General features: G+C 56.7%; 3 protein-coding genes across 6 annotated transcripts; 2 read left to right on the top strand and 1 right to left on the bottom strand.

Annotated features, from left to right (window-relative positions):
• Positions 1-658: 658 nt before the first annotated feature.
• On the top strand, positions 659-11,634 carry MMP25 (matrix metallopeptidase 25). The gene is made up of 10 exons (XM_055241984.1): positions 659-1,423; positions 1,823-1,955; positions 4,423-4,558; positions 4,668-4,960; positions 9,569-9,745; positions 9,846-9,930; positions 10,065-10,147; positions 10,717-10,869; positions 10,948-11,205; positions 11,363-11,634. Exons 1-10 carry the CDS (start codon positions 1,310-1,312, stop codon positions 11,632-11,634), a joined length of 1,704 nt encoding a protein of 567 aa, XP_055097959.1. The 5' UTR covers positions 659-1,309.
• Positions 5,839-11,647, bottom strand: LOC129462205 (sialidase). 2 transcript variants are annotated; one of them, XM_063616943.1, is made up of 4 exons: positions 11,603-11,647; positions 8,385-8,466; positions 8,043-8,072; positions 5,839-7,547 (listed from the first exon to the last, which is right to left on the bottom strand). In XM_063616943.1, the coding sequence occupies exons 1-4, from the start codon at positions 11,645-11,647 to the stop codon at positions 7,096-7,098; spliced, it is 609 nt and encodes a 202-aa protein (XP_063473013.1). In that variant the 3' UTR covers positions 5,839-7,095. The 2 variants fall into 2 exon arrangements, 1 of the variants encoding a protein (XP_063473013.1); XR_010115486.1 differs by lacking the exon at positions 11,603-11,647 and adding an exon at positions 9,456-9,583 and having other exon boundaries at positions 7,434-7,547; positions 8,043-8,572.
• Positions 11,648-17,256: 5,609 nt separating this feature from the next.
• IL32 (interleukin 32) lies at positions 17,257-25,579 on the top strand. 3 transcript variants are annotated; one of them, XM_063616941.1, is made up of 8 exons: positions 17,257-17,447; positions 17,562-17,628; positions 17,721-17,763; positions 19,233-19,271; positions 19,410-19,469; positions 19,839-19,865; positions 20,035-20,094; positions 25,040-25,579. In XM_063616941.1, exons 3-8 carry the CDS (start codon positions 17,749-17,751, stop codon positions 25,334-25,336), a joined length of 498 nt encoding a protein of 165 aa, XP_063473011.1. In that variant the 5' UTR covers positions 17,257-17,447; positions 17,562-17,628; positions 17,721-17,748; the 3' UTR covers positions 25,337-25,579. The 3 variants fall into 3 exon arrangements, with proteins under 3 accessions (XP_063473011.1, XP_055098479.1, XP_063473012.1); XM_055242504.1 differs by lacking the exon at positions 17,562-17,628; XM_063616942.1 differs by lacking the exon at positions 17,562-17,628 and having other exon boundaries at positions 17,718-17,763.
• Positions 25,580-26,634: the final 1,055 nt, after the last annotated feature.

The raw sequence follows: 26,634 nt of genomic DNA, 5'->3' as shown, positions 1-26,634 counted from the left end.
GGATCGCAGTGTTTGCCTTTGCATCTCCAGCTCCGCCTCCTGCTCGCTGTTTATTTTGCGAACAGCCCCGGCGGCTGCCCCTCAACTGCTCGGAGACGGAGAAGTTTAGCTCACACTCGCCCAGCCGCCCTCCCCAGGAAGCTTCCCGCCCGTTTCCTCCAGTTCCTTCCCCACCTGTCCGGCCTCCTAGCCCGGTGCTCTCGGCGCCGGAGGGGGCAGCTCGCAGACCCCCAGGTGTCGGCTTCCCGGATCTCCCCCGCCCACTCACTCCCCTGTCCCCGGCTACCGGCACTGGCAGGCGCTGTGGCTTCCGCGCAGTGGTTGCTGCATTTAAATATCTGGCACCTAGGGAGAGGGGCGCAGTCGCGGAGCAGCCCCTGCTCCCGGCATCTAGAGGGGCCCAAACCCCCGCGTGCCCACGCCGAGCCCCGCGCGCAGCCCACGTGGGCTGAGGGACCGAGTATCGGCCCACGGGCAGCTGCAACCGCGCACAGCTGGAGCTGGCGGGGCGGAGGGCGGGCCGGGACCCCGCGGGGAAGGCGGCTTCCTTCCCAGCCTCCTGCTGCCCGGAAATCCCCCCGGCTCTCAGACAACCCCCAGCACGGGGTCCTGGGGGGAAGGAGCGGGGCGGGATACAGGGATGGGGAGGGCTGGCTGAGTTGGAGGCCCGGGCCACCCTCCCCCAGGCCGCGCAGCTTCGAGAAAGCAGAAGCGAGCCCTGCCCCGGGGAGTCCCACAGGAGCGGGGATCTGGGAAGAGAAACTTGCGGACGACGGAGTTGGAGCTGTGGACCCCCGGCCCCCCCCCGGGCGTCCTGCGACGGAGGAGGGTCTCTGGGTCGGACAGGGGCCACCTCTTGGCCCGCCCCTTGTCGCTGGACGTCCGAAGATTGGGCCATTTCCCTTGCCGCGCCCTTACCGCTTATCGGGGTGCGCCCGGCCTGGCCCGCCCCACCCAGCCCTCCGCTCGCGCCCGGAGAGGAGGGACCGCTGGTGCAGCGCCCCAGGACCCCGAGAGGCCGCCGCGGCGCATCCGGACCTCCGCCGCTCTCGCGCCCTCTCAACTATCCCGGGATTCCCGGGCCCACCCGACCCAGCGGCGCGACCCTGGCCCTCCGGGACCCTCCGCTGACTCCACTGCGCACTTCCCGGGACTCCCAGACACATCCCAGCCCTCCAGCCCATCCCTCCCTACTCGGTGCCGAGTGCCCCCGGCCCTCTCCAGGCCCGGATCTCCTCCCCCAGGTCCCCGGGGCGGCCCCAGCCAGGCCCCCTTCGAACCCCGCCGGCGGCCCGGGCTAGGGCGCACCATGCGGCTGCGGGTGCTGCGGCTGCGGCTCTGGCTTTTGGCGCTGCTGCTCCTGCTGCTGCCACCGCCCGCGCGCGCCCCGAAGCCGTCGGCGCAGGACGTGAGCCTGGGCGTGGTGAGCGCGGGGTCCGCAGGCTCCTGGGGTCTGCAGGGAGGTTGGAAGAGGGAAGCCAGGCCCGGACTCCTGGGTCCAGAGGAGGCAGGGGCCAGATTCCAATATCCAAAGAGTGACTGAGGATAGGGTCTGTGCTCCCGGCTTCTTGGGTCTGTCGGGAGGTTTGGGGCTAGGATTTGGAGCTCTGGAAAGGAGCTGAGGTGCGGAGCTGAAGTCCAGACAAGACTGGCAAACTCGGGACTGAAGCGGGGACCTCCGGAGGGGGAGCAGGCAGGCGTCCGGGGCTGGGACCCTGGGCTCTGGTTGCCTGGGAGGGGCAGGGCTGCCAGGATGGTGGTGGGCAGGGAGAGCCCATACTTTTCACCCAGCCCGCTTCTCCTATCCCCTCCGATGCCCTAGGACTGGCTGACTCGCTATGGTTACCTGCCGCCACCCCACCCTGCCCAGGCCCAGCTGCAGAGCCCTGAGAAGTTGCGCGATGCCATCAAGGTCATGCAGAGGTTCGCGGGGCTGCCGGAGACCGGCCGCATGGGTAGGTGGCCCCCACCCCTCCCCAGCCCTGCCTCTGCACCCAGGCTGACCACCGCCCAATAGTCTTTAGATCTCAGCGTGCTCCTGGAACACGGAGCTGTGAAGATGCTGATGTCAGGCCCCAACCCCAGAGGGCTTCAGACATTCATCTCTCCGTAAGCATTTATCAAGAACCTGGTGGCTCATGCCTGTAATCCCAGGGCTTTGGGAGGTGGAGACTCAAGGATTGCTTGAGGCCAGGAGTTTGAGACCAGCTTCACCAAAAAAGTGAGACCCCCCCCCACTCTCCAAGGATTTTTTTTTTTTTTTTTTTTTTTTTTTGAGACAGAGTTTTGCTCTTGTTGCCCAGGCTGGAGTGCAATGGTACCATCTCAGCTCACCACAACCTCCGCTTCCCAGGTTCAAGTGGGAGGTTCTCCTGCCTCAGACTCCTGAGTAGCTGGGATTACAGGCATGTGCCACCACACCAAGCTAATTTTGTATTTTTAGTAGATACGGGGTTTCTCCATGTTGGGCAGGCTGGTCTCGAACTCCCGGCCTCAGGTGACCCGCCCGCCTTGGCCTCCCAAAGTGCTGGGATTACAGGTGTGAGCCACCGTGCCCAGCCCTCTAAGGATTTTTTTAAACTTAGCTGAGTGTAGCGGCATAGGCCTGTGGTCCCAGCTACTCAGAACACTGAGGTGGGAAAATTGCTTAAGCACAGGAGTTCAAGGCTGCAGCGAGCTATGATTCCACCACTGCACTCCAACCTGGGCAACAGATGGAGACCCAGTCTCTAACCAAATATACTTTGAGCACCTCTTAGATGCCACGCTCTTTCAGCTCCGATGGTATAGTCATCAATAAAGTAGGTAAGGTTCCTGCTCTCATGGAGCTAACTTTCTCGAGGGAGAGAGACAGATCAAGAACATAAATATGCAAGATAATTTCAGAAAGCGGTGAGTGTTTGGAAAAAAATAAAATGTTACTGGCATTGAGGGGCTGGTCTGGTTAGGGCAGGTCCCGCTGAGAAGTGTCATATGAGCTGAGACCACAAAGAGGAGGAACCAGCCATGGGAAGATGTGGAAGAAGAGTGTCCCTGGCAAGTGCAAAGACCCCACGGCACGCACAAGCTCGTGTGCCTGGAGCGAAAGGAGCATTGAAGAGCTCTGGCGAGAGGCCTCAGCCAAGGGCCCTGAAAGGTGATTGGGGTTGATTCGCAACCACCCAAGTGTTCTCAGAAGGGAAGCAGCTCGGAACTCGGTATGAGTTGCAATTTTTTTTTTTTTTTTTTTTTTTTTTAGACAGAGTGTCACTCCGTCGCCCAGGCTGGAGTACAGTGGCGCAATCTCAGCTCATTGCAATCTCTGCCTCCCGGGTTCAAGCGATTCTCGTGCCTCAGCCTCCTGAGTAGCTGGGACTACAGGCACCTGCCACCATGCCCAGCTAATTTTTTTGTATGTTTAGTAGAGACAGGGTTTTGCCATGTTGGCCAAGCAGGTCTTGAACTCTTAGCCTCAAGTGCTCAGCCCACCTTGGCCTCCCACAGTGCTGGGATTACAGGCATGAGCCACTGTGCCCGGCCTTGACTTGCAGTTTTAAGCTTCCTCTGGGTCCCGATGGAGAATGGAAGGCAGGAGCCCTGAGACCAGGCAGAAGGCGGCTGCAGAGTCCACATGAGGGATGGTGGCAGGAGGATGGGTGGCTTATGTGGCCAGGAATAGTTGGATTCGGGGTGTATATTTTGGAGGCAGGGCCGAGGAACTCTTCTGTGGGGTTAAGTGGGCAGGAAGAGGGAATTTGAAGGATCTGGCTCGCTACAAGGAAAGGTAGGCCCTGTCTCTGTCCTGGTGACTCATGAACAGCCTAGAACAGTGTCTGGCATCTATATGTCCTTCCTCACTATTTGCCGCCTCAACAAATGAGGCACAGTTTGATCTTAATTTGGAGATGATGCTACTGGGGATGGAGCCCGGCTGGGAAAGGGGACCCCGGAGAGACCTAACCCGGGAGGGGGTGGCTTGCCACAGGAGGCCAGAGACCCAGCTGGCCTGGGCACTTTGGACTTCATCTGGGTTTGAGGACAACTTGGCAGTGATGGTGTGCGGCCTGCATAGCTCCCAGGGGGTTCCAGCCTCAAAGGGTCCTCACTGCATACCCAGGGCTCCTTTCTCCAGGGTCCGCCCACCAGGGCCCAGGGAAGCTGGACGCAAAATCCTGGCCTGAGCCTCTGAGCACCACCTGCATGCAGCCAGTTTGTCCCAGGCCAGGTGACGCCACTCCAAAGGGCAGTAGGAATGGCTTGGTAGGAGCTGGCTTCCAGAGACAGACGGCCTGGGTTCAAATCTGGGCTGTGGGGCCTTCGAGGGCACATTTCTTAAGCCCTCTGAGCCTCAGTTTTCCCATGTAGAAAGTCGACTGGTGCTATGATTAAGGCAGGCTCTCCTATTGTGGACCCACCCCCCCCACCGCCAAATGTCTCCCGCAGACCCAGGGACAGTGGCCACCATGCGTAAGCCCCGCTGCTCCCTGCCTGACGTGCTGGGGGTGGCGGGGCTGGTCAGGCGCCGGCGCCGGTACGCTCTGAGCGGCAGCGTGTGGAAGAAGCGAACCCTGACATGGAGGTAGGTCCTGGGGCCCACCCGCACCCTGGGCCTGCCTGCTGGGCTCCGGCTTTGAATGGCTGCCTGCTCCCTCCATGGCCACCCTTACGCCTCACTCCCCTCTCCCCAGGGTACGTTCCTTCCCGCAGAGCTCCCAGCTGAGCCAGGAGACCGTGCGGGTCCTCCTGAGCTATGCCCTGATGGCCTGGGGCATGGAATCAGGCCTCACATTTCATGAGGTGGATTCCCCCCAGGGCCAGGAGCCCGACATCCTCATCGACTTTGCCCGCGCCTTCCACCAGGACAGCTACCCCTTCGACGGGTTGGGGGGCACCCTAGCCCATGCCTTCTTCCCTGGGGAGCACCCCATCTCTGGGGACACTCACTTTGACGATGAGGAGACCTGGACTTTTGGGTCAAAAGGTAAAATCTCCTCTCTTATGAGAGATCCTCTTGCCAGGTCTGGTCTTAAGAATAAGTTTTCTGTTGTGTGTTTTGTTTTGTTTAAGAAACAAGGTCTCGCTCTGTTGCTCAGGCTAGAGTGTAGTGGTGCAATCATAGCTAACTGCAACCATGAACTTCTGACTCAAGCAATCCTCCCACCTCAGACTCCAGAGTAGCTGGGATCACTGGTGCACACCACCATACCTGGCTATTTTTTTTTTTTTTTTTACTTTTTGTAGAAACAGGGTCTCATTATCTTGCTCAGGCTGGAGTGCAGTCGCACGATCACGGCTCACTGCAGTCTTCACCTCCTGGGCTCAAGCGATCCTCCCTCCTCAGCCACCACGTAGCCAGGACCACAGATGTGCACCACCACACCTGGCTAGTTTTTTTTCTTTTTCTTTTTTTTTTTTTTTTTTTGAGACAGAGTCTCGCTCTGTTGCCCAGGCTGGACTGCAGTGGCATGATCTCGGCTCACTGCAAGCCCCGCCTCTGGGTTCATGACATTCTCCTGCCTCAGCCTCCCGAGTAGCTGGGACTACAGGCGCCCGCCACCACGCCTGGCTAATTTTTTTGTATTTTTTTTTTACTAGAGACGGAGTTTCACCGTGTTAGCCAGGATGGTCTCGATCTCCCTGACCTCATGATCCACCCGCCTCGGCCTCCCAAAGTGCTGGGATTACAGGCGTGAGCCATCGCGCCCGGCCACACCTGGCTAGTTTTAAAACTTTTTGTAGAGATGGGGCTTCGCTATGTCGCCAGGGCTGGTCTTGAACTCCTGGGCTCAAGTGATCCTCCCATCTTGGTCTCTCAAGGCGTTGGGATTATAAGCATGAGCCACCACTCCTGGCCAATAATTAGGTTTAAATTATATTTATTGATGGAGGCTCTGTCAGCTGGGGGGTCTCCAGAGAAACAAACCCAATAGGATGTGTGTGTGTGTGCATGTGTGTGTGGGATGTGTGTGCGTGTGTATTTGTGTGTGGGGGGTGTGTGTGTGTGCGTGTGTGTAAAGAGATTTATTTTAAGGAAATGGCTCACGGGATTGTAGGGGCTAGCAAGTCGAAAATTTGTACGGCAGGCTGGCAACTCAGGATTTCAGTGACAGTCTGGAGGCAGAATTCCTTCCTCTCCAGGAAACCTTAGCTTTAGCTCTCAAGGCCTTGAACTAATTGGCTCTGCCCCCACCCCACCCCCAGCCACACTATGGAGCATGATCTAATGACTTAAGGTCAACTGAATGTAGATGTTAATTGCATCTACAAAGCACCTTCCCCACAGCATCTAGGCTGGTGTCTCACCAACCAGCTGGGCACGACAGCTGGGCCAAATTGACACACGCAATGAACCATCACAGAGGCCTAGCAGGTGCCTAGCTCCAAGCCAGAGCTGGGGGCTTACAGAGGCGAAAACAAACCTTTACCTGGCAGCTGAGTCAGAAGAGTGACTGGCAATGACAACAACCACGGTGACACAGCTCCACAGAATCCCAGCAGAGGAAGTCCTCAAGCCTGCAAGGGCTCAGAGATGTTGGCCCAAAGCTCTTGGGCAAGGGGAGGCTTCCTAGAAGAGGTGACTTCATTCCCTCAATATATATATGAATATAGGCCGGGCGCGATTGCTTTCACCTGTAATCCCAGCACTTTGGGAGGCACAGGCGGGTGGATCACCTGAGGTCAGGAGTTTGAGACCAGCCTGACCAACATGTTGATGGTCAGGAACAGAGCTGCAGAGAACCCCAGCATGAAGGGGTAAGTGGCAGGGGAGAAGCACTCAACAGACATGGAGAAAGACTGAGCCCAAAGGTGATCAACAACAAGAGTGAAGGAGGAAGTGGTCAGCCGTGGCTGGGGCAAAAACAAGCCCAGTAAGTTACATTGGCCTGCGTTTGGTCATCCAGGGACAAAGTGACCTTTTTAGTGCCTGTAGACCCAGTGCATTGGGGAAGAATTTAGAACGCAGTGGGGTTAGGTGAGAGAGGAACAGGGGAAGTGAAGATTGAGTTGAGACCACTGGCTGGAGAACTTGACCGGGAAGGGAGGGCAGAGAGCAGCATGGGGTGAAGGGAGGGAATGGGTCCAACGAGTGTCTTAGGATGAGGGAGTTGTGAGCACTCAACACTGATACAAAAAAGGGATCGGGGACTGATAGACAGATGCATGCACAGAGGCAGGGATGGATAGACTGAGAGATGCATGCACAGAGGCAGGAATGGATAGACTGAGAGATGCATGCACAGAGGCAGGGATGGATGGACGGACAGATACATGCATAGAGGCAGGGATAGATAGACTGAGAGATGCATGTACAGAGGCAGGGATGGATGGACGGACAGATGCATGTACAGAGGCAGGGATGGATGGACGGACAGATGCATGCACAGAGGCAGGGATGGATGGGTGGGTAGATTGGAGGGACAGATGATGGTAGGTTGTTCTTGTCCTGGAGGAGGTGATCCAGGCTAAGTCCTCACACTGGGCAGAGCAAGAGGCAGGAGGTGAGCATGGGGAGATACAGCTGTGTGCCCCAGTGCACCGGAAGTTACAGATGACATCGATGTCCTGTCCTGATGAAACAGGAAACACATTTGTCATTTGAGAGTTAGTGGCTGGGGCTGACTGGAAGCTTGAGGGGCTGTGAGCCTGGCATGGGGCTGAGGGGAGCATGCAGGATTTGCCTGCCAGAGCCTGGGGCAAGGATGATAGGAGGTGCCAGCGCCCCTGTGGACTGGCCCTCTGGGAATCTCGTGGGGCTGGGTCTGCACAGTTGTGGTTGCGTAACTTCCCCCAGATGCATGGCGTGACAAGGGTACAGGAAAGGGTGCAGGGCCCGGAAGCCCAGTATGGCCAAGGAGAGACAAGGCAGGGAAGAAGGTGAGAGATGAATGATATCGCCCTGATTGAAACACCAAACTTCCCCCAGTTTCTCAGAAAAAGGACTCAAGCAACAAGAGAACCTACAGTCGACAGGGACATTCATCAGTGCGGATGTGATTTGAGCAAGACCATTGATGCCCCTGCTGAAAGGCAGGCCGGCAGAGCCAGGGTACCTGGCCACCTACCTTGAAGTGTCTGTGCCTCAGTTTCCTCCTCTGTAAAATGGGCGTAGGAGACAGGTTTGGTGAGAAGTGAATGAAAACGCGTTTTCTACCCCTCTTAGGACTCACATTTCATGCTTAGACGCTCAGCGAGTGGCTTTAGGGACCGAGAGAAATTTGCTTTTCAGTTCACCAGGTCGTTACCTATGAACCTGTCCTGAACAGTGCTGACCTTAGTTAGGGATGGCCATGAAACTCATCCGCATGGGGTAACTGGGGCCTCCCTGTGGTGCTGTGGGGCTGTGTCTCTGTCTTGGTCTCTTCAGGCCTCTCAGCAGCCAGAGCAGGAGCTGGCAGGCGGCTCACCGGTTGATGAGGAGCTGGGCTTCAGCCGGGGCTGGCATGTGAATCCTTTGGGTCCTGGTGGTCCTGAGTGCCTGAGCTGAATCTGGAGGGAAGAGGCTGCTGTGGTGGGAAGAGGCTGGGAGCCAGGCCGGGCGCTGGGGCCAGCAGGCTGTGGTCTGAGAGTGCCTGCTAGAGGAGCTCCGTGTTCCCTAGGAGATAGAGGAAGACCTGGGGTGGGGGTGGTACAGAGTAGGGAGAGGAGGGGCAGAGGCTGTGGACAGGGAGATGGGGGAGGGGGGATGGAGGACTCAAGGGATGTAAGGGTTATGGCTTGAGGAGGGATGGGGGCAGGAATGCGGGAAGGTCTTGGGTCAAGGACGTGGACCTACATCCCCAGCAGAAGGGGGTGGCAAGGGGGAGACGGGTGGGGGTCGCTGACCATAGACTGTAGCTGGGAGGAGGGGATGCTCCCAGGGCTGGGGCTGCCTGCAGAGAATGGCACGTACCTTGTAGGCTCCTGCCCTCACCCCACCGCCCCCTCAAGTTTCTTTTATTTTCTTTTTCTTTTTTTTCTCTTTTTACTTTTTTTGAGACGGGTCCTTGTTCTGTCATCCAGGCTGGAGTGCAGTGACATGGTCATGCGTCACTGCAGCCTCAACCTCCCGGGCTCCAGCAATTCTCCTGCCTCCCTGCCTCAGCCTGGGACCTGAGTAGCTGTGACCACAGGCATGCGCCACCATTCCTGGCCAACTTTTTAATTGTTTTTGTAGAGACAGGGATCTCCTTATATTGTCCATGCCAGTCTTGAACTCCTGGGCTCAAGCTGCCCTCCCACCTGGGACTCCAAAAGTGCTGGGTTTACAGGCGTGAGCCACCACGCCCAGTTCCTCCCCCTCAAACTTCTGTGCACAAAGTGCTCCCTTCCCAGAGGAGGGGCCCCATCTGTGTGTAAGGTGGCCTATTCCTGTGTGTTCTCTGGGTCTTTTCAGCCCTGTGGTCCAGTGTCCAGTACAGCCATGCTGACTGGGTGACTGGAGATAGGGATGATGCAAAGTTCGGGGCGGGGGGCTGGGCAGAGGAGGCTGGGGCCACCTCTGGAGGGTGTCCTACTGTTCCTGTTGGCTGCAGCTGCACTTGCAGGGCCTTCCTGTGCCCCCTTTCCCCATGCAGGAGCAGCCTCAGCTCCCGCCCACTTTCTCCTGCAGACAGCGAGGGGACCGACCTATTTGCCGTGGCTGTCCATGAGTTTGGCCACGCCCTGGGCCTGGGCCACTCCTCAGCCCCCAACTCCATTATGAGGCCCTTCTACCAGGGTCCGGTGGGCGACCCTGACAAGTACCGCCTGTCTCAGGATGACCGCGATGGCCTGCAGCAACTCTATGGTAGGGGGAGAGGGACCTGCCGCAAAACCATCATTGCCCCATCCAGTGTCCTCTGCAGCAGGGCCAGGGGACCCATACCTGCCTGACTCTTTCCTCACAGGGAAGGCGCCCCAAACCCCATATGACAAGCCCACAAGGAAACCCCTGGCTCCTCCTCCCCAGCCCCCGGCCTCGCCCACACACAAGTGAGTCCCCCACCAACTCGGTGACCTTGGGTGACCAGCTGCCCAGGCTGTGTCCTCTGAGATGGGGATGGTGGGGGTCCCTGCCTCGGAGGGAACAAACCCCCCTCTCTGCTCACCTCTCCTTTCCTCCCCAGCCCGTCCTTCCCCATCCCTGATCGATGTGAGGGCAATTTTGACGCCATTGCCAACATCCGAGGGGAAACTTTCTTCTTCAAAGGTGAGTCATTTCACTTGGCCTCATATATGTTGGTTTCCTGCCCACTTCCAGTGACCCACTGGGGCTGTGGGCTTACCCTGGAAGTGGAACTTTTTTTTCTTCTTCGAGACAGAGTCTTGCTTTGTTGCCTGGGCCGCAGTGCAGTCGTGTGATCATGGCTCACTGCAGCCTCAAAATATGGGGCTCAATCGATCCTCCCACCTCAGCCTCCCTAGTAGCTGGGACCAGAGGCACATGCCACCACGCCTTGCTAGTAATTTATTTTATTATTTTGTAGAGATGGAGTCTCACTATATTGCCCAGGCTGGTCTCAAACTCCTAGCTCAAGTGATTCTCCGGTGTCAGGCTCCCAATGTGCTGGCATTACAGGTCTGAGCCACCAGGCACGGCCCTGGCACTTTTAGTGCTAAAAAGGGAAAAGTCCCAGGCAGGCCAGGATGGGCTGGTCACCCTAGATCCATTGCACTCTTGATTTCCAGATGGGACCCCTCCCCACCCAGCCACACACCCTGGGGGAGGAGACCTCCTGCTGTCTCACGCCTTCCTGCGAACCCCTTTGTCCCCTGCAGGCCCCTGGTTCTGGCGCCTCCAGCCCTCCGGACAGCTGGTGTCCCCGCGGCCCGCGCGGCTGCACCGCTTCTGGGAGGGGCTGCCCGCCCAGGTGAGGGTGGTGCAGGCCGCCTATGCTCGGCACCGAGACGGCCGAATCCTCCTCTTCAGCGGTGAGTGGGACCGGCGGCGGGGCGCGCTGGGGTCAGCGCGGGGAGCCCACCTCTGACCTCCCGGCCTCCGCCCTGCAGGGCCCCAGTTCTGGGTGTTCCAGGACCGGCAGCTGGAGGGTGGGGCGCGGCCGCTCACGGAGCTTGGGCTGCCCCCGGGAGAGGAGGTGGACGCCGTGTTCTCGTGGCCACAGAACGGGAAGACCTACCTGGTCCGCGGCCGGCAGTACTGGCGCTACGACGAGGCAGCGGCGCGCCCGGACCCCGGCTACCCTCGCGACCTGAGCCTCTGGGAAGGCGCGCCCCCCTCCCCCGACGATGTCACCGTCAGCAACGCAGGTGGGGAGGGCGGTGACCTGCGGGTTACTGGGCCTGGGGGTGGGGAGAGGGATGTGGGGAATGGGGACATGGAGGCCACCCTGCGGGGATGGGGGTCCTTGGGCAGCACGGAGGGGCGGGGCGGGGAGGGACCCGCACTCAAGCTCTGCTCCCCCAGGTGACACCTACTTCTTCAAGGGCGCCCACTACTGGCGCTTCCCCAAGAACAGCATCAAGACCGAGCCGGACGCCCCCCAGCCCATGGGGCCCAACTGGCTGGACTGCCCCGCCCCAAGCTCTGGTCCCCGCGCCCCCAGGCCCCCGAAAGCGACCCTCGTGTCCGAAACCTGCGATTGTCAGTGCGAGCTCAACCAGGCCGCAGGACGGCGGCCTGCTCCCCTCCCGCTGCTCCTCTTACCCTTGCTGGTGGGGAGTGTAGCCTCCCGCTGATGGGAGGAGCCATCCAGACGGAACAGCGCCCTCCACGGCCGAGTCCCCCGCCGCTGGACCTGGTCGGGGGTTGTGAGGCGCTGCGGAGGCCCCTTGTCTGTTCCCACGGACGGGGGCTTGGGCGCGGACTAAGCGGGGTGGATCTCCCGCGCAGGGGCGGCGGCAGCGGGGACTGGTCGCCTGGCGCTGGGCTCAGTCTCCGCCGGGTCTCCCGCTCCCGGCGCTGCCACCGGAACCCGCCGCCAGGGGGGCGCACGCGCGCTGGGACCACGTGTCAGTCGCCGCCCCCCGTCGTTCCCTCGCGGCGGCCGCCAGGGGGCGATGGGACCCTGCCTCCCGAGCCCGGGGAGGGGCGGGGAGGACAAGGGGCGGGCCTGCGCCCTGCCGCCCCTTGCGCCTCCCGGACTGTCCTTTTCCGGGAAGAGCCAGCTTTTCTCGGAACGCAGTCCTGGGACTCTCCGCAGTGCCGGGACTCTCCGCAGTCCCGCCCCGCCTGGCCACTGCGCCTGGCGTTCCTGGGTCATTAGAGGACAGGCCTGACTGCGAAGCTGTGCCTTGCCCCTCTCCCACCCGCGGTTTCTCACCCCGTTCTGCTCCCACGACGCCCCTCTACAGTCATTGCCACATTGGTGGGGACCTGGGACCCAGACCGGGAACCAGTCCAGATATCACCCCTGAGGACCCGTGCGCCACATCCTAGGTGGTGGAATCAGTGGCTGGAGGGACGACCCTTGCTCTCCAGACTGTTAACCTTTTCCGTTCCTCCCCCGGCACCCGCCCCCTCCTCCCCAGGCCACCCAGCTTGAGCGCCTCCATGGGTCCAGAACTGCCTTCCATTCAATGGGGAACCGTTCTATCCCCAAGAACCACTTCCCTGCTTGCACCCTGGAGAGAACAGCTTGACTCTCATCAACTCAACGCTGGTGGAAAGACAGGGACCGAACCCTGGCTCAGGCCTGGTCATTGCCTCCTCAGCACTCTCTCCTGGGAGGCCCTAGTTCTAGAGTGAGGGGTGGGTGGAACCTGGAGGCACCTGATTCACCCTGTCCCCACTCCCCACAGTTTTAGGATCTAAATGATTGCCTCTGGAACTATTCTTCTAGACTATCCCACAACAGAATCACTGGGAAATTTGAGTTTGCAGATCCCACACCTCACCCTGAATCCTCACTCAGGGTGGGGTCGGGAATCTGCATTTTAACTAGTTGCAGGGATTGTGGAGGCAGTAGCTGGCTGTCTTGTGGCATTTCTGTGGCTCTGCAGTGTTCCCCCACCCCAGGACAAACATCTTCAGGCCACAATGACGAACTGACCCCCATGGGTAGAGTCACTTAGGGGCCACTTCCTAAATTGCTGTCCAGACTCAGTGACCCCCTAGTGCTTCCTGGAGCTGAGGCTGTGGGCAGCTGTCCCAGCGACCAGGGAAGGAATTCCCCCAATTTCTCATACAAACAGATCAGCAGGAGGACAGAAGGCAGGAGACTTTGGTCAGTTACCTGGGAATTCTGGGCTGCCAGGAAACGATTTGGGCCTCTGTCAGTTTCTTTTCCATGTATGAGGAGGGGGAAATTTGTATATTAGAAACTTATTCATCCCACTCAGGACAATAAAAATGAATGGACAAAAAGCCCTTCCATTCTTCTGAGCATTGATGGACCTGGGGAGAAGTGTGGTGGCAGGAACTGGACCGACCTGAGTCTCCCTGCTTTGCAGAACAAGGAATCCAGGGTTGATGGGGAATCTAAGAAGGAAGAGTGGGCCCGGGCATGGTGGCTCACGCCTTAATCCCGGCATTTTGGGAGGCCCAGGCAGGCAGATCACTTGAGGTCAGGAGTTCGAGACCAGCCTGGCCAACATGGTGAAATCCCGTCTCCACTAAAAATAGAAAAAAAATTAGCCAGGCATGGTGGTGCATGTCTGTAATCTCAGCTACTAAGGAGGCTGGGACAGGATAATCACTTGAATCCAGGAGAGAGGGGTTGCAGTGAGCTAAGATCTCACGATTGCACTCCAGCCTGGGCAACAGAGCGAGACTCTGTCTCAAAAAATAAATAAATAAATAAAAATAAGAAAGAAGAGTGGGAGGACGAAGCAGAGAGGAACCCAAAAGTTGGTTATGGGGCACCCGGAGGATGGACGGCCACTGTGGAATTGAGACTGCCTCATGGCTCCATGTAGACTTCCAGAGCCTTTAAAATTTTATGACTGCTACACAAAAATGTTGTGTCAAAGCGATTATTTTTATTTTTTAAATGGTATCGTTTAAAAATGGTATGGTCTTATAATCAAAATTTAAAACTTTTGTGCTTCAAAGGACATCATCCAGAAAGTTGGAAAGAGGCTGGGCACAGTGGCTCACGCCTATAATCCGAACAGTTTGGGAGGCCAAAGTGGGAGGATGGCTTGATCCCAGGATTTCAAGACCAGCCTGGGCAACGTAGTGAGACCTTGTTTCTACAAAATAATCAAGAAATTAGCCGGGCGTGGTGGCAACACGCGTCTGTATTCCCAGCTATTTGGAAGGCTAAGAGGAGAGAATCACTTGAAGCCGGAAAGTCTTGGCAACAATGAGCTGTGATCACACCACTGCACTCCACCCTGGGCAACAGATGGGTCTCAAAAAAATAAAAATAGCCGGGCGCGGTGGCTCACGCTTGTAATCCCAGCACTTTGGGAGGCCGAGGCGGGCGGATCACGAGGTCAGGAGATCGAGACCACGGTGAAACCCCGTCTCTACTAAAAATACAAAAAATTAGCCGGGCGTGGTGGCGGGCGCCTGTAGTCCCAGCTACTCGGAGAGGCTGAGGCAGGAGAATGGCGTGAACCCGGGAGGCGGAGCTTGCAGTGAGCCGAGATTGCGCCACTGCACTCCAGCCTGGGCGACAGAGCGAGACTCCGTCTCAAAAAAAAAAAAAATAAAATAAAATAAATAAAAAATAAAAATAAAAATAAAACTGGCTGGGCGCAGTGGCTCATGCCCGTAATCCCAGCATTTCGGGAGGCTGATGCAGGCGTTTGAGAGGCAGGTGTCACTTGAGGTGGAGAGTTTTAGACCAACTGGCCAACATGGTGAAACCCCGTCTCTACTAAAAATACAAAAATTAGCCAGGCGTGGTGACGCATGCCTGTAATCCTAGCTACTTGGGAGGCTGAGGCAGGAAAATCGCTTGAACCCGGGAGTCAGAGGTTGCAGCGAGACAAGATCGTGCCATGGCACACCAGCCTGGGAGACCAAGCGAGATTGTATCAAACAAACAAACAAAACCACAAAAATTGTCACATAATACCATTTCAGCCGACTAAGATGGCTAGAATTAAAAAGACACAGAGCATAACAAATGTATCTGGGGATGTGGAGAAACAGGAACCGCCAGACACTGCTGCTGGGAGTGTAAAATGACAGACATTTTGAAAAATAGTCTGGCTGTTCCTCAAAAGGATAAAAACACATTTGCCATGTAACCCAGCTATTCTTCTCCTTCATACATACCCAAGAGAAATGAAAACATAAGTCCACACAGAAACTTGTCTGTGAATGTTCACAGCAGCGTTACTCAGAATAGCTAAAAAGTGGAAAGAACCCAAATGTCCTTCGAGGGGTGAATGGAGAAACCAAATGTGGTCTATCCACACAGTAGAATATTATGCAGCCAGAAAAAGGAATGAAGGACTGATCCATGTTACAACACAGATGAACCTCAAGAACAGCATGCTCAGTGAAAGAAGTTAGACACAGAAGATCACCTAGTGTATAATTCTACTTATAAGAAATGTCTAGGAGAGATGCATCCATTGAGAGAGAAAAGTAGATGAGGCCAGACGCAGTGGCTCATGCCTGTAATCCCAGCAGTTTGGGAGACCGAGGCAGGCAGATCACTTGACGTCAGGAGTTCGAGACTCCTCGGCCAACGTGGTGAAACCCCATCTCTACTAAAAACACAGAAATTAGGCCAGGCGCGGTGGTTCACGCCTGTAATCCCAGCACTTTGGGAGGCCAAGGTGGGCGAATCATGAGGTCAGAAGATTGAGACCATTCTGGCTAATGTGGTGAAACCCCATCTCTACTAAAAATACAAAAAAATAGCTGGGCGTGGTGGCACATGCCTGTAATCCCAGCTACTGAGGAGGCTGAAGCAGGAGAATCACTTGAAACCGGGAGGTGGAGGTTGCAGTGATCCGAGATCATGCCTCTGCACTCCAGCCAGGGCAACAGAGCGAGACTCCATCTCAAACAAAAAAAAAAGGAAGTAGCAGAGTGGTTGTCCAGGGAAATGAGGACTAGCGGTGATGTCTCAGAGGGGCAGAATTTCTCTTAGAGTTGACGAAAATTTTCTAAAATGGGTTTTGGTGATAGCTACACTGTTCTATGCTTTGAATTGTACAGCTCAGTGAGAGAATTGCATTGCCTGTGAATTGCATCACCATAAAGCTATAAAAACAGGGTACAGTCTGGGTGGATCCCAAGATGCCTTCGGATGGTGGCCTTTGTGAGAGTCATGAGAGGCTCGGGTTGGTGGGGTGGAGAGACAGTCTCTTGGAGCCGAAGCCTAGAGCATGACTTTTAGCTGGTGCAGGAGTGGCTTCCTTCTCTCTCCCACTCTACAATTCAGAGATGGCTCAGGGAAAGATCGAGACTTCCTGGCTGTGGAAAGGCAGTTGTGCACAGTGGAATGGACTCCTAAGTGGCAGGCAGGTGACAAGCGGTGTCTAGTTCACCCAAGGGAAGCTTTCACCAGGAGGCATGGTTTATAGGTTCTGTCTCTCCAGGACCCTTTTGAGGATGTAATGGGGTACACTGCATCCATGCTGAAGTCCTAAGCCCCAGGACCTCAGAATGCACCCTGATTTGGAAACAGGGTCTTTATGTAGGTAATTAAGGTACAATGAGGTCATTGGGGTGGACCCTACTTCAATATGACTGGTGTCCTTATGAAAAGGGGAAAGGTGGACAGTCATACCCAGACAGAATGTGATGAAGATGAAGATGGTCATCTACAAGGGCAGGAGAGGCCTGAACAGAATCCCAGCTCCGGGCCCTCAGAAGGACCCCACGCTGCCCCACCTTGACCTAGGACCTCCAGCCTGCAGACTGTGAGGGAAGAGATGTCTTCGACTTAGGGCCCCTTGTTGTGGTACTTCCTTAGGGCAGCCCCAGGAAACCGTCCCAAAGGCAAGGGCGTGGTTGCGCTCAGCTGGGGTGGGGGCGGGGGCCATGAGGAGGAGGTGGGAGGCCCAGCCAGGCTGGAGGGTCAGAACCCTTGGGGCTAGAGAAGCCCGTAGGGGAGCCTCAGGATTGCTGAGACCAGCGACCTTCGGCCCCCTGTGGCCTTGCCTTGGCCCACAAGGGTCAGAAAAGCCTGGTCAGCCAAGCTCAGACAGCCGGCAGGATGCCTTCCACCCTGCAGAGGGTCCTATCTTGTCCCACAGGTACATCTACATCACCATTAGCCACCCCTCCAACCTGCACAGGCCCCTGCCCTCATGGACCCCCTCTTAGGCCCCCCTCCTTCTGATCCAGAAGCTTCTCTGGCCTCTGGGGCCGGGGCACACCTCATGCAAGGACAGCATCCACACTCCTTTGTCCTTGGACTCTGCTTGGCTGATGTCACCTTCCTGTGCTCCGGGAGTTTCCCCAGCCTGCTGTCCCGAGTCTGGGCTTTCCCTCTGCCCCTCCCCACTCCCAGGCTGGTGGGGTGGGGAAAGCAGCCCATTCCTGGGCTCAAAGACTCCCACCCCAGCTCAGAGAGAGCAGGGGCCCAGCCAGGGACGGACCCTCATTTCTCCCAGGGACCCCAGACCTCTGTCTCTCTCGGGTAAGTCTCTATCTCTGTCTGTCTCTGTCTGTGTCTGTTTTTCACCCACTCAGCAAGGCCTCCTGCCCTGGGAGAGGCTCCGCCCACTACTCCCCCCTTCCCCCATAAAACCAGCTGAGTCTTTGTGCCAGGAAGACTGGGTGCAGAAGGTGACTGTCTCAGTGGAGCTGCGTCATCTCAGGTGGGGAGTTGGGGTCCCCGAAGGTGAGGATCCTCTGGGGAGGACGGTGCCTCTCTGAGACACTTTTCCTCACGCCTGTTCCTTGCCAGCAGGCCTTGGCTCCTTGAACTTTTGGCCGCCATGGGCGTCGCGACGGTGAGTGAGAGGCTGCGTGTGCTTTTGTGGGCATGTCTGAAAACAGACCATAAGGGCGCGGGTGCCCTCAGTAATTCCCGAGGTGCCTGCGTGTCAGGGCTCAGTCAGGGGCGCCAAGGGGCAGGAGGATAGTGATGGGGTGAGAGTGTCACTGGAGGCACTGGAGGTCACATGTGTCGGGGGCGCTGGAGAATGACAGGGGTGTGGATGAGAGGGAGCACCTTTCCCAGGAGCCCCTCACAGCCCAGAAAGCCCGGGGCAGGGGTGGGGCAGGGCTCTCCTGGAAACGATTCAGAGAATGCTCATCTCAGAGGTCGGCTCAGCTGGGCGGGCCCAAGAGCAGAGCCTGTGTGGGCCCGGGTGTCTCTTCCTCCTTTCCTGGGTTCCCTCTGACCTCCCATCCTCTACCACTGCCCCACTGCAAATGTGAGGCCCACCACACCCTCCAGGGAGCTCTGCAGCCTGTGACAATGGGTTTTCCATGATACGGCCTGGCACAGGTTCAGGACCGTAACTGGGAGGACACATGGCTCCCACAAGCCGGCGTGGTGCTGCTTTCACCCTGGTTCATGGGAAATCGGGCTGGCGGGATGGGACCATCGCTGCCTGAAAGTGTGCAGACAGCTGCCCTGCTCAGAATATCTCCCCAGGCCCTGCGCACTCTGTGGGTGACTCTCACTACTCTGTGGTGGGGGAAACCAGGCATGTCACCCCCCCAGACTAGGGCTTTCACATGGGGGCTCAGTGGGGAGTCTGTGGGGTGCCTCTGGCCTCTGTGGATGCAGCCACGTGTCTGCAGGCAGGAATGGCCTGGGCCCTGTGGGCCTGCATGTTGGCAGTCGGGAAGAGCGGCAGGTTGTAGGGCGGACCTACCTGGCACCCCTGAATATTAATCAGCTCATCAGAGAGGAATGGCCGCTGTTACCTTCTCAGTCATCATGTCCCTAAACATTCTTTCCTCGGCCACCTCTCACCTGGGACCAGAGTGGTTGTGGGAGACCCAGCTGAGCCAGCCCGCTCCAGGACAGCGTCCATCCTCCCGTGTGTGTGCATGGAGGGGTGGGTGTGTGTGCAGGGAGGACACCCCGGCCCACGCAGGCCCTGCTCTTGGGAGGAGGGGTCGCCTAGGCCCACGCAGGCCCTGCTCTTGGGAGGAGGGGTCGCCTAGGCCCACGCAGGCCCTGCTCTTGGGAGGAGGGGTCGCCTAGGCCCATGCCGGCCCTGCTCTTGGGTCTGCCCAGCTGAGCCGGCTCCTGAGAGAAGCGTTCTCTGAGTCGTTTCCAGGAGACCCCTGCCCAGGCTTTCCAGGCTATGAGGGGATCCTGGGACTGCTGTCTCCTCTCATCCTGCACCTCTGCCGTGTGTGTGTGTGTGTGTGTGTGTGTGTGTGTGTGTGTGTGTGTATAACTTCTCTTGGGTGAAAGGGTAAGGTCACACATGGTGCCTGAGTGTCACCGTTCTTTCCGCAGTGCCAGTCTGTTGAAACTAAGGATCTGAAGCTCCGAATGGTAATGCTCTTTCCCACTTCTGCCCAGGGGGTGGGGGACCTGGGTCTCAGCCTGTGACACTGAAAACACTGTGGGCCACCTGGGACCCGGGAGGACAAGGATCAGGTCTTTTAATGCCAACTCCGCCTCTCTTCACAGCAACAGGCCTTAGACAGATTTTGGAATAAAATGGGAAATGCAGAATCAGGATATGGACAGGTGAGTGGATTTGCCCTCAGGCCCCAGGTCACATGTCCCCGCTCCCAGGCTCTCCACCCTGTGGGGGGCTCAGGGTGAGAAGGATAAAGAGGGACCTGCAGCCTCCCTCATCCCTTACCCTGGGCAAATGCTTGCACCTGGGTGGCAGTGAGTGGGCGGGTGGGGGATCTGGACGCCCACGAAGACTAAGAGAGGCGTCCAAGCCCCAGGGCTCCTTGAGGAAACAACAGGGGTGCCAGATGTGGCCCGGGCCCCTGGCTGGACCCAGTTCGGGGTGTGTGGGAGCTGAGGACTGGCTGGGCTTGAGGATTGACTGATGTGGAGTGCAGAGGAGACTGGGGCCTGGATCGAGTGCTTTGTTCCTAACAGGTGATGTGCAGCCTGGCAGAGCTGGAGGTGAGCTGTGGCATCCCCCTCCACCAAGCTTAGTCCCTGGGTCTTAGGCTCCACAGGACACTGGGTCTGGGCTCCGGGTCCCCTTGGGAATCACCTGGACCAGTGGGGGCCACAGTGGGGAGGGGGCAGGCAGGAGCAGCATGAACCCCCTGTGCCCTCTTCTCCCCAGCACGACTTCAAAGACGGCTACCTGGACGTAGTGGAGACTCATTATCAGGAACAGCACCTAGTGAGTATGACGCACCCATCTGGGCACCTTGCCTCCCTTCACCCCTGCCCTGTCTTTTCTTTCTTTCTTTCTGTTTGTTTTTTTGAGACAGAGTCTCCCTCTGTCACCCAGGGTGGAGGGCGGTGGCATGATCTTGGCTCACTGCAACCTCCAAATCTCGGGTTTAAGCGATTCTCCTGCCTCAGCCTGACGAGTAGTTGGGAATACCGGCAACCGCCACCATGCCAAGCTGATTTTTTTTTTGTATTATTAGTAGAGAAGGTGTTTCACCATGTTTGCCAGGCTGGTCTTGAACTCCGGACCTTGTGATCCGCCCGCCTTGGCCTCCCAAAGTGCTGGGATTACAGGCGTGAGCCACCGAGCCCGGCTGCCAAACACTTTTAAACCATCAGATCTTGTGAGAACTCACTCACTCACACCAGAACTTCGTGGAGGAAACCGCCCCCATGATCCAATCACCTCCAGCTGGGCCCCTCCCTCGACATGTGGGGATTACAGTTTGAGATGATTTGGGTGAGGACACAGAGAAAACCAACTCATTCTGCCCCTGGACCCTCCGAAACCTCAGTCCTTCTCACATTTCCAAACTCAATCATGCCTTCCCAACAGTCCCCCAAAGTCTAAACTCATTCCAGCATCAACCCAAAAGGCCAATCCAAAGTGTCACCTGAGAAAAGCAAGTCCCTTCTGCCTATAAGCCTGTAATTCAAAAGCAAGTTAGTTACTTCCAAGATACATTGGGGATACAGGTATTTGGTAAATGTTTAAATGTTCCCTTTCCAAATTGGAGAAATTGGCCAAAAAAGGGGGCTACAGGCCTCAGGCAAGACCCAAATCCACCAGGGCGGTCGTTAAATCTTAAAGCTCCCAAGTGATCTCTTTGGCTCCATGTCTCAGGTCCAGGGCTCGCTGATGCAAGGGGTGGCTTCCCAGGGCCTCGGGCAGCTCCACCCCTGTGGCTCTGCAGGGTACAGCCCCCGCAGCTGCTTTCATGGGCTGGTGTTGAGTGCCTGCGGCTTTTCCAGGCACACAGAGCAAGCGCTTGGTGGATGTACCATTCTGGGTTCTGGAGGACAGCTCCACTAGGCAGTGCCCCAGGATAGACTGGATGTGGAGGCTCCAACCCCACATTTCCCCTCTGCACTGCCCTAGTAGCAGTTTTCCATGACAACACTGCCCCTGACGCCAACCTCTGCCTGGACATCCAGGCATTTCCATGCATCCCCTGAAATCTAGGTGGAGGCCCCCAAAGCCCAGCTCTTGTCTTCTGCAGACCTGCAGGCCCAACACCACGTGGAAGCTGCCAAGGCTTGGGACTTGCACCTTCTGAAGCGACGGCCTGAGCTGCACCTTGGCCTTCTTTAGCCACAGCTGGAGCTGGAGTGGCTGGGGCACAGGGCGCCATGTCCCGAGGCTGCACAGAGCAGCGGGGCCCTAGGCCTAGCTTGAATTAATCCCCAGAAAATGGGTTTTCTTTTCTACCACATGGTGAGGCTGCAAATTTTCCATCTTTTACGCTCTGCTTCCCTTTTAAGTATAAGTTCTAATTTCAAAGCACCTCTTTGTGAGTGCATGTAACCATACACTTTCAGGAAAAGACAGGTCACTTGTTGAACGCTTTGCCGCTTAGAAATTTCTACTGCTGGCCAGGCGCGGTGGCTCATGCCTGTAATCCCACCACTTTGGGAGGCCGAGGCGGGCGGATCATGAGATCAGGAGATGGAGATCACGATGAAACCATGTCTCTACTAAAAATACAAAAAATTAGCTGGGCGTGGTGGCGGGCGCCTGTAGTCCCAGCTACTCGGAGAGGCTGAGGCAGGAGAATGGTGTGAACCCGGGAGGCGGAGCTTGCAATGAGCCGAGATCGCACCACTGCACTCCAGCCTGGGCGATAGAGATTCTGTCTCAAAAAAAAAAGAAAAAAAAATTAGCTGGGAGTGGTGGTGGGCACCTATAATCCTAGATACTCAGGAGGCTGAGGCAGGAGAATCGCTTGAACCCAGGAGGCGGAGGTTGCAGTGAGCTGAGATCACGCCATTGTACTCCAGCCTGGGCAACAGAGTGAGACTCTGTCTCAAAAAAAAAAAAAAAGAAAAAGAAAAAGAAAAAGAAAGTTGGGGGCTCGTGGTTCGTGGAAGCTTGAGGGTCTGTGGGCCTGGCATGGGGCTGAGGGGCGCATGCAGGAGCTGCCTGCCAGAGCCTCTGGCAAGGATGATAGGAGGTGCTGGCGCCCCTGTGGACTGCCCTCTGAGAATCTCGGGGGCTGGGGCTGCACAGCTGTGGTTGTGTAATTTCCCCCAGATGCATGGCATGACAAGGGTGCAGGAAGGGGTGCAGGGCCCGGAAGCTCAGTGTGGTTAAAGAGATGCAAGGCAGGATAGAAGGTGGGAGATGAATGATATCGCCCTGATGAAAACACCAAACTTTTTCAGTTTCTCAGAAAAAGTACCCAGAGCAACAAGAGAACCTATAGTCAAAAAGGACATTCATCAGTGCGGATGTGATTTGAGCAAGGCCATTGAAGCCCCTGCTGAAAGGCAGGCCGGCAGAGCCAGGGTACCTGGCCATCTACCTTGAAGTGTCTGTGCCTCAGTTTCCTCCTCTGTAAAATGGGCGTAGGAAACAGGTTTGGCGAGAAGTGAATGAAAACGCGTTTGTAGGCCGGGCGCAGTGGCTCACGCTTGTAATCCCAGCACTTTGGGAGGCCGAGGCGGGCGGATCACGAGGTCAGGAGATCGAGACCACGGTGAAACCCCGTCTCTACTAAAAATACAAAAAAATTAGCCGGGCATGGTGGTGGGCGCCTGTAGTCCCAGCTACTCGGAGAGGCTGAGGCAGGAGAATGGTGTGAACCCGGGAGGCGGAGCTTGCAGTGAGCCGAGATTGTGCCACTGCACTGCAGCCTGGGCGACAGAGCAAGACTCCGTCTCAAAAAAAAAAAAAAAAAAGAAAACGCGTTTTCTACCCCTCTTAGGACTCACATTTCATGCTTAGACGCTCAGCGAGTGGCTTTAGGGACCGAGAGAAATTTGCTTTTCAGTTCACCAGGTCGTTACCTATGAACCTGTCCTGAACAGTGCTGACCTTAGTTAGAGATGGCCATGAAACTCATCCGCATGGGGTAACTGGGGCCTCCCTGTGGTGCTGTGGGGCTGTGTCTCTGTCTTGGTCTCTTCAGGCCTCTCAGCAGCCAGAGCAGGAGCTGGCAGGCGGCTTACCGATGGATAAGGAGCTGGGCTTCGGCCAGGGCTATCATGGGAAGCGTCTCGGTCCTGCAGGTCCTGGCGCCTGAGCTGAATCCGGAGGGAAGAGGCTGGGAGCCAGGCCGGGCGCTGGGGCCAGCAGGCTGTGGTCTGAGAGTGCCTGCTAGAGGAGCTCCGTGTTCCCTAGGAGATAGAGGAAGACCTGGGGTGGGGGTGGTACAGGGTAGGGAGAGGAGGGGCGGAGGCCGTGGACAGGGAGATGGGGGAAGGGAGATGGAGAACTCAAGGGATGTAGTAGGCGTGGCTTGAGGAGGGATGGGGGCAGGAATGGGGGAAGGTCTTGGGTCAAGGACGTGGACCTACATCCACAGCAGATGGGGGTGACAAGGGGGAGACGGGTGGGGGTTGCTGACCATAGACTGGAGCTGAGAGGAGGGGATGCTCCCAGGGCTGGGGCTGCCTGCAGAGAATGGCACGCACCTTGTAGCCTCCTGCCTCTGCCCTACCGCCCCCTCAAGTTCAAGTTTCTTTTTCTTTTCTTTCTTTTTTGAGATGGGGCCTTGTTCTCCTGTCCAGGCTGGAGTTCAGTGACACGGTCATGCGCCACTGCAGCCTCGATGCCCCCCCCCCAGCTCAAGCAAGCCTCCTGCCTCCCTGCCTCAGCTTGGAACCTGAGTGGCTGGGACCACAGGCGTGCACCACCATCCTGGCTATTTTTTAATTTTTTTGTAGAGAAGGGGGATCTCCTTATGTTGTCCAGGCTGGTCTTGAACTCCTGGGCTCAAGTGAACCTCCCACCTGGGCCTCCCAAAGTGCTAGGTTTATAGGAGTGAGCCACCACACCCAGCTCCTCTCCCTCAAACTTCTGTGCAAAATGTGCTCTCTTCTCAGAGGAGGGGCCCCATGTGTGTTTAACGTGGCCCCTTCCTCTGTGTGTTCTCTGGGTCTCTTCAGCCCTGTGGCCCAGTGCCCAACACAGCCTTACTGAGTGGGTGACTGGAGACAGGGACCATGGAAGATTGGGGCGGGGGGGGCTGGGCAGAGGCGGCTGGGGTCACCTCTGGAGGGTGTCCTGCTGTTCCTGTTGGCTGCAGCTGCACTTGCAGGGCCTTCCTGTGCCTCCCTTTCCTGGTGCAGGGGCACCCTCAGCTTGCCGAGACCAGCTCGGTCGGGGAGACCCTAACCCAGTGGAGCTAGAGGGATTAAAGACACACACACAGAAATACAGAGGTGTGAAGTCGGAAATCAGGGATCTCACAGCCTTCAGAGCTGAGAGCCCCAACAGAGGTTTACCCATGTATTTATTAACAGCAAGTCAGTCATTAGCATTGTTTCTATAGATATTCGATTAACTACAAGTATCCCTTATGGGAAACGAAGGGATGGGTCGAAATAAAGGGGTGGGTCTGGCTAGTTATCTGCAGCAGGAGCATGTCCTTAAGGCACAGATCGCTCAGGCTATTGTTTGTGGTTTAAGAATGACTTTAAGCAGTTTTCCACCATGGGCAGGCCAGGTGTTCCTTGCCCTCATTCCGATAAACCCACACCCTTCCAAGCTGGGCGTCACGGCCATCATGAACATGTCACAGTGCTGCAGAGATTTTGTTTATCACCAAAAAACCAACACCTGTGGGCCTCCGTCTCCCAGGCTCAGGAAAAGGCTGAGAGGCCTGGGTGTGGCCAGGGCCTGGGGCTGACACCCTCACCTACAGACGCCAAATGGTGTCCCCATTGCACAGGAGCTCACTCCTCTACTTGAAAAGGAAAGAGATGGATTACGGTGCCGAGGGAACAGATCCCCTGTCCTGGAAGTTGAGGATCCCACAACCCAGGAATCTGGGGAGAGCTTTTGTGACAAGGTCATGAGATGGTTCCAGGCCATGCTGCAGCAGCTACAGATGTGGTGGCACAGGGTTCTGGCCTGGGTGAAGGAGAAGGTGGTGGCCCTGGTCCATGCAGTGCAGGCCGTCTGGGAAGAGTTCCAGAGTTTCTGCTGCTCTCTGTCAACGCTCTTCATGTCGTCTCTCCAGTCCTAAGGAGCCTCACAGGGGGGATGGAGGAGCTGACACCCCAGAAGTGCTCTGAACCCCACTCCTCAGAATGAAGATACTGACACCACCTTTGCCCTCCCCCTCACTGCGCGCCCACCCTGTCCCCTCCCTCAGTTCTCCTGTGCCCCGCCCCCCTCCCGCACACCCAGTCCCCCTGCCTGGCGTTCCCGCTGCAGCTCTGACCTGGCGCTGTCACCGTGACATCTTAATAAAACTAGCTTATACTTACCTGGCAGGGGAGCTACCATGATCACGGAGGTGGATTTCCCGGGGCAAGGCTGATCCGTTGCCATATTAGTCTGTTTTCACACTGCTATAAAGAATGCCTGAGGGCTGGGCGCAGTGGCTCACACTTGTAATCCCAGCACTTTGGGAGGCCGAGGCGGGTGGATCACGAGGTCAGGAGATCGAGATCGTCCTGGCTAACACGGTGAAGCCTTGTCTCTACTAAAAATACAAAAAATTAACTGGGCGTGGTGGCAGGCACCTGTAGTCCCAGCTACTCGGGAGGCTGAGGTAGGAGAATGGTGTGAACCCAGGAGGCAGAGCTTGCAGTGAGCCAAGATCGTGCCTGTGCACTCCAGCCTGGGAGACAGCAAGACTCCGTCTCAAAAAAAAAAAACAAAAAACAAAAACAAAAAACAAAACAAAAAACAAAAAAACAACAACAAAGAATGCCTGAGACTGGGTAATTTATATGCAAAAGAAGTTTAATTGACTCACAGTTCCACATGGCTGGGGAGGCCTGAGGAAACTTACAATCATGGGGGAAGGAGAAAGAGAAGCAAGGCACGTCCTACATGGCAGCAGAGAAACAGGGTTGGGGGAACTGCCATACACTTTCTTTTTTTTTTTTTTGAGATGGAGTTTTGATTTTGTCACCCAGGCTGGAGTGCAATGAGGTGATCTCGGCTCACTGCAACATCTGCCTCACGGGTTCAAGTGATTCTCCTGCCTCAGCCTGCTGAGTAGCTGGGTTTACAGGCATGCACCACCATGCCAGGCTAATTTTGTATTTTTAGTACAGATGGGGCTTCACCATGTTGGCCAGGCTGGTCTTGAACTCCTGACCTCAGGTGATCCACCTGCCTCGGCCTCCCAAAGTGCTGGGATTACAGGCATGAGCCACTGCACTCGGCTGCCAAACACTTTTAAACCACCAGATGTTGTGAGAACTCACTCACTTACACCAGAACCGCATGGGGGAAACCACCCCCATGATCCAATCACCTCCAGCCGGGCCCCTCCCTCGACATGTGGGGATTACAGTTTGAGATGATTTG

The sequence above is a fragment of the Symphalangus syndactylus genome, chromosome 14 (genome assembly GCF_028878055.3).
Source record: "Symphalangus syndactylus isolate Jambi chromosome 14, NHGRI_mSymSyn1-v2.1_pri, whole genome shotgun sequence".
NCBI classification, from domain to species: Eukaryota; Metazoa; Chordata; class Mammalia; order Primates; family Hylobatidae; genus Symphalangus; species Symphalangus syndactylus.
Note: the sequence above shows the minus strand (reverse complement) of the source record. Positions and strands in the feature narration are given on the sequence as shown.

Bases quoted from the DNA above. Each gene is read 5' to 3' on its own strand.
- MMP25 (XM_055241984.1), top strand. From the start codon at position 1,310: ATGCGGCTGCGGGTGCTGCGGCTGCGGCTCTGGCTTTTGGCGCTGCTG. The intron at 9,746-9,845 runs GTAGGGGGAGAG...CTTTCCTCACAG, and splicing joins TGGCCTGCAGCAACTCTATG to GGAAGGCGCCCCAAACCCCA. The intron at 9,931-10,064 runs GTGAGTCCCCCA...TTTCCTCCCCAG, and splicing joins CCGGCCTCGCCCACACACAA to CCCGTCCTTCCCCATCCCTG.
- IL32 (XM_055242504.1), top strand. The intron at 19,272-19,409 runs GTAATGCTCTTT...CTCTCTTCACAG, and splicing joins AGGATCTGAAGCTCCGAATG to CAACAGGCCTTAGACAGATT. The intron at 20,095-25,039 runs GTGAGTATGACG...CCCATTGCACAG, and splicing joins ATTATCAGGAACAGCACCTA to GAGCTCACTCCTCTACTTGA.
- LOC129462205 (XM_063616943.1), bottom strand. From the start codon at position 11,647: ATGGCTCCTCCCATCAGCGGGAGGCTACACTCCCCACCAGCAAGG. The intron at 8,467-11,602 runs GTAAGAGGAGCA...TCTTCCCTCCAG, and splicing joins TACACTCCCCACCAGCAAGG to ATTCAGCTCAGGCACTCAGG. The intron at 8,073-8,384 runs GTGAGCCGCCTG...CCCATTTTACAG, and splicing joins GCCCAGCTCCTCATCAACCG to AGGAGGAAACTGAGGCACAG.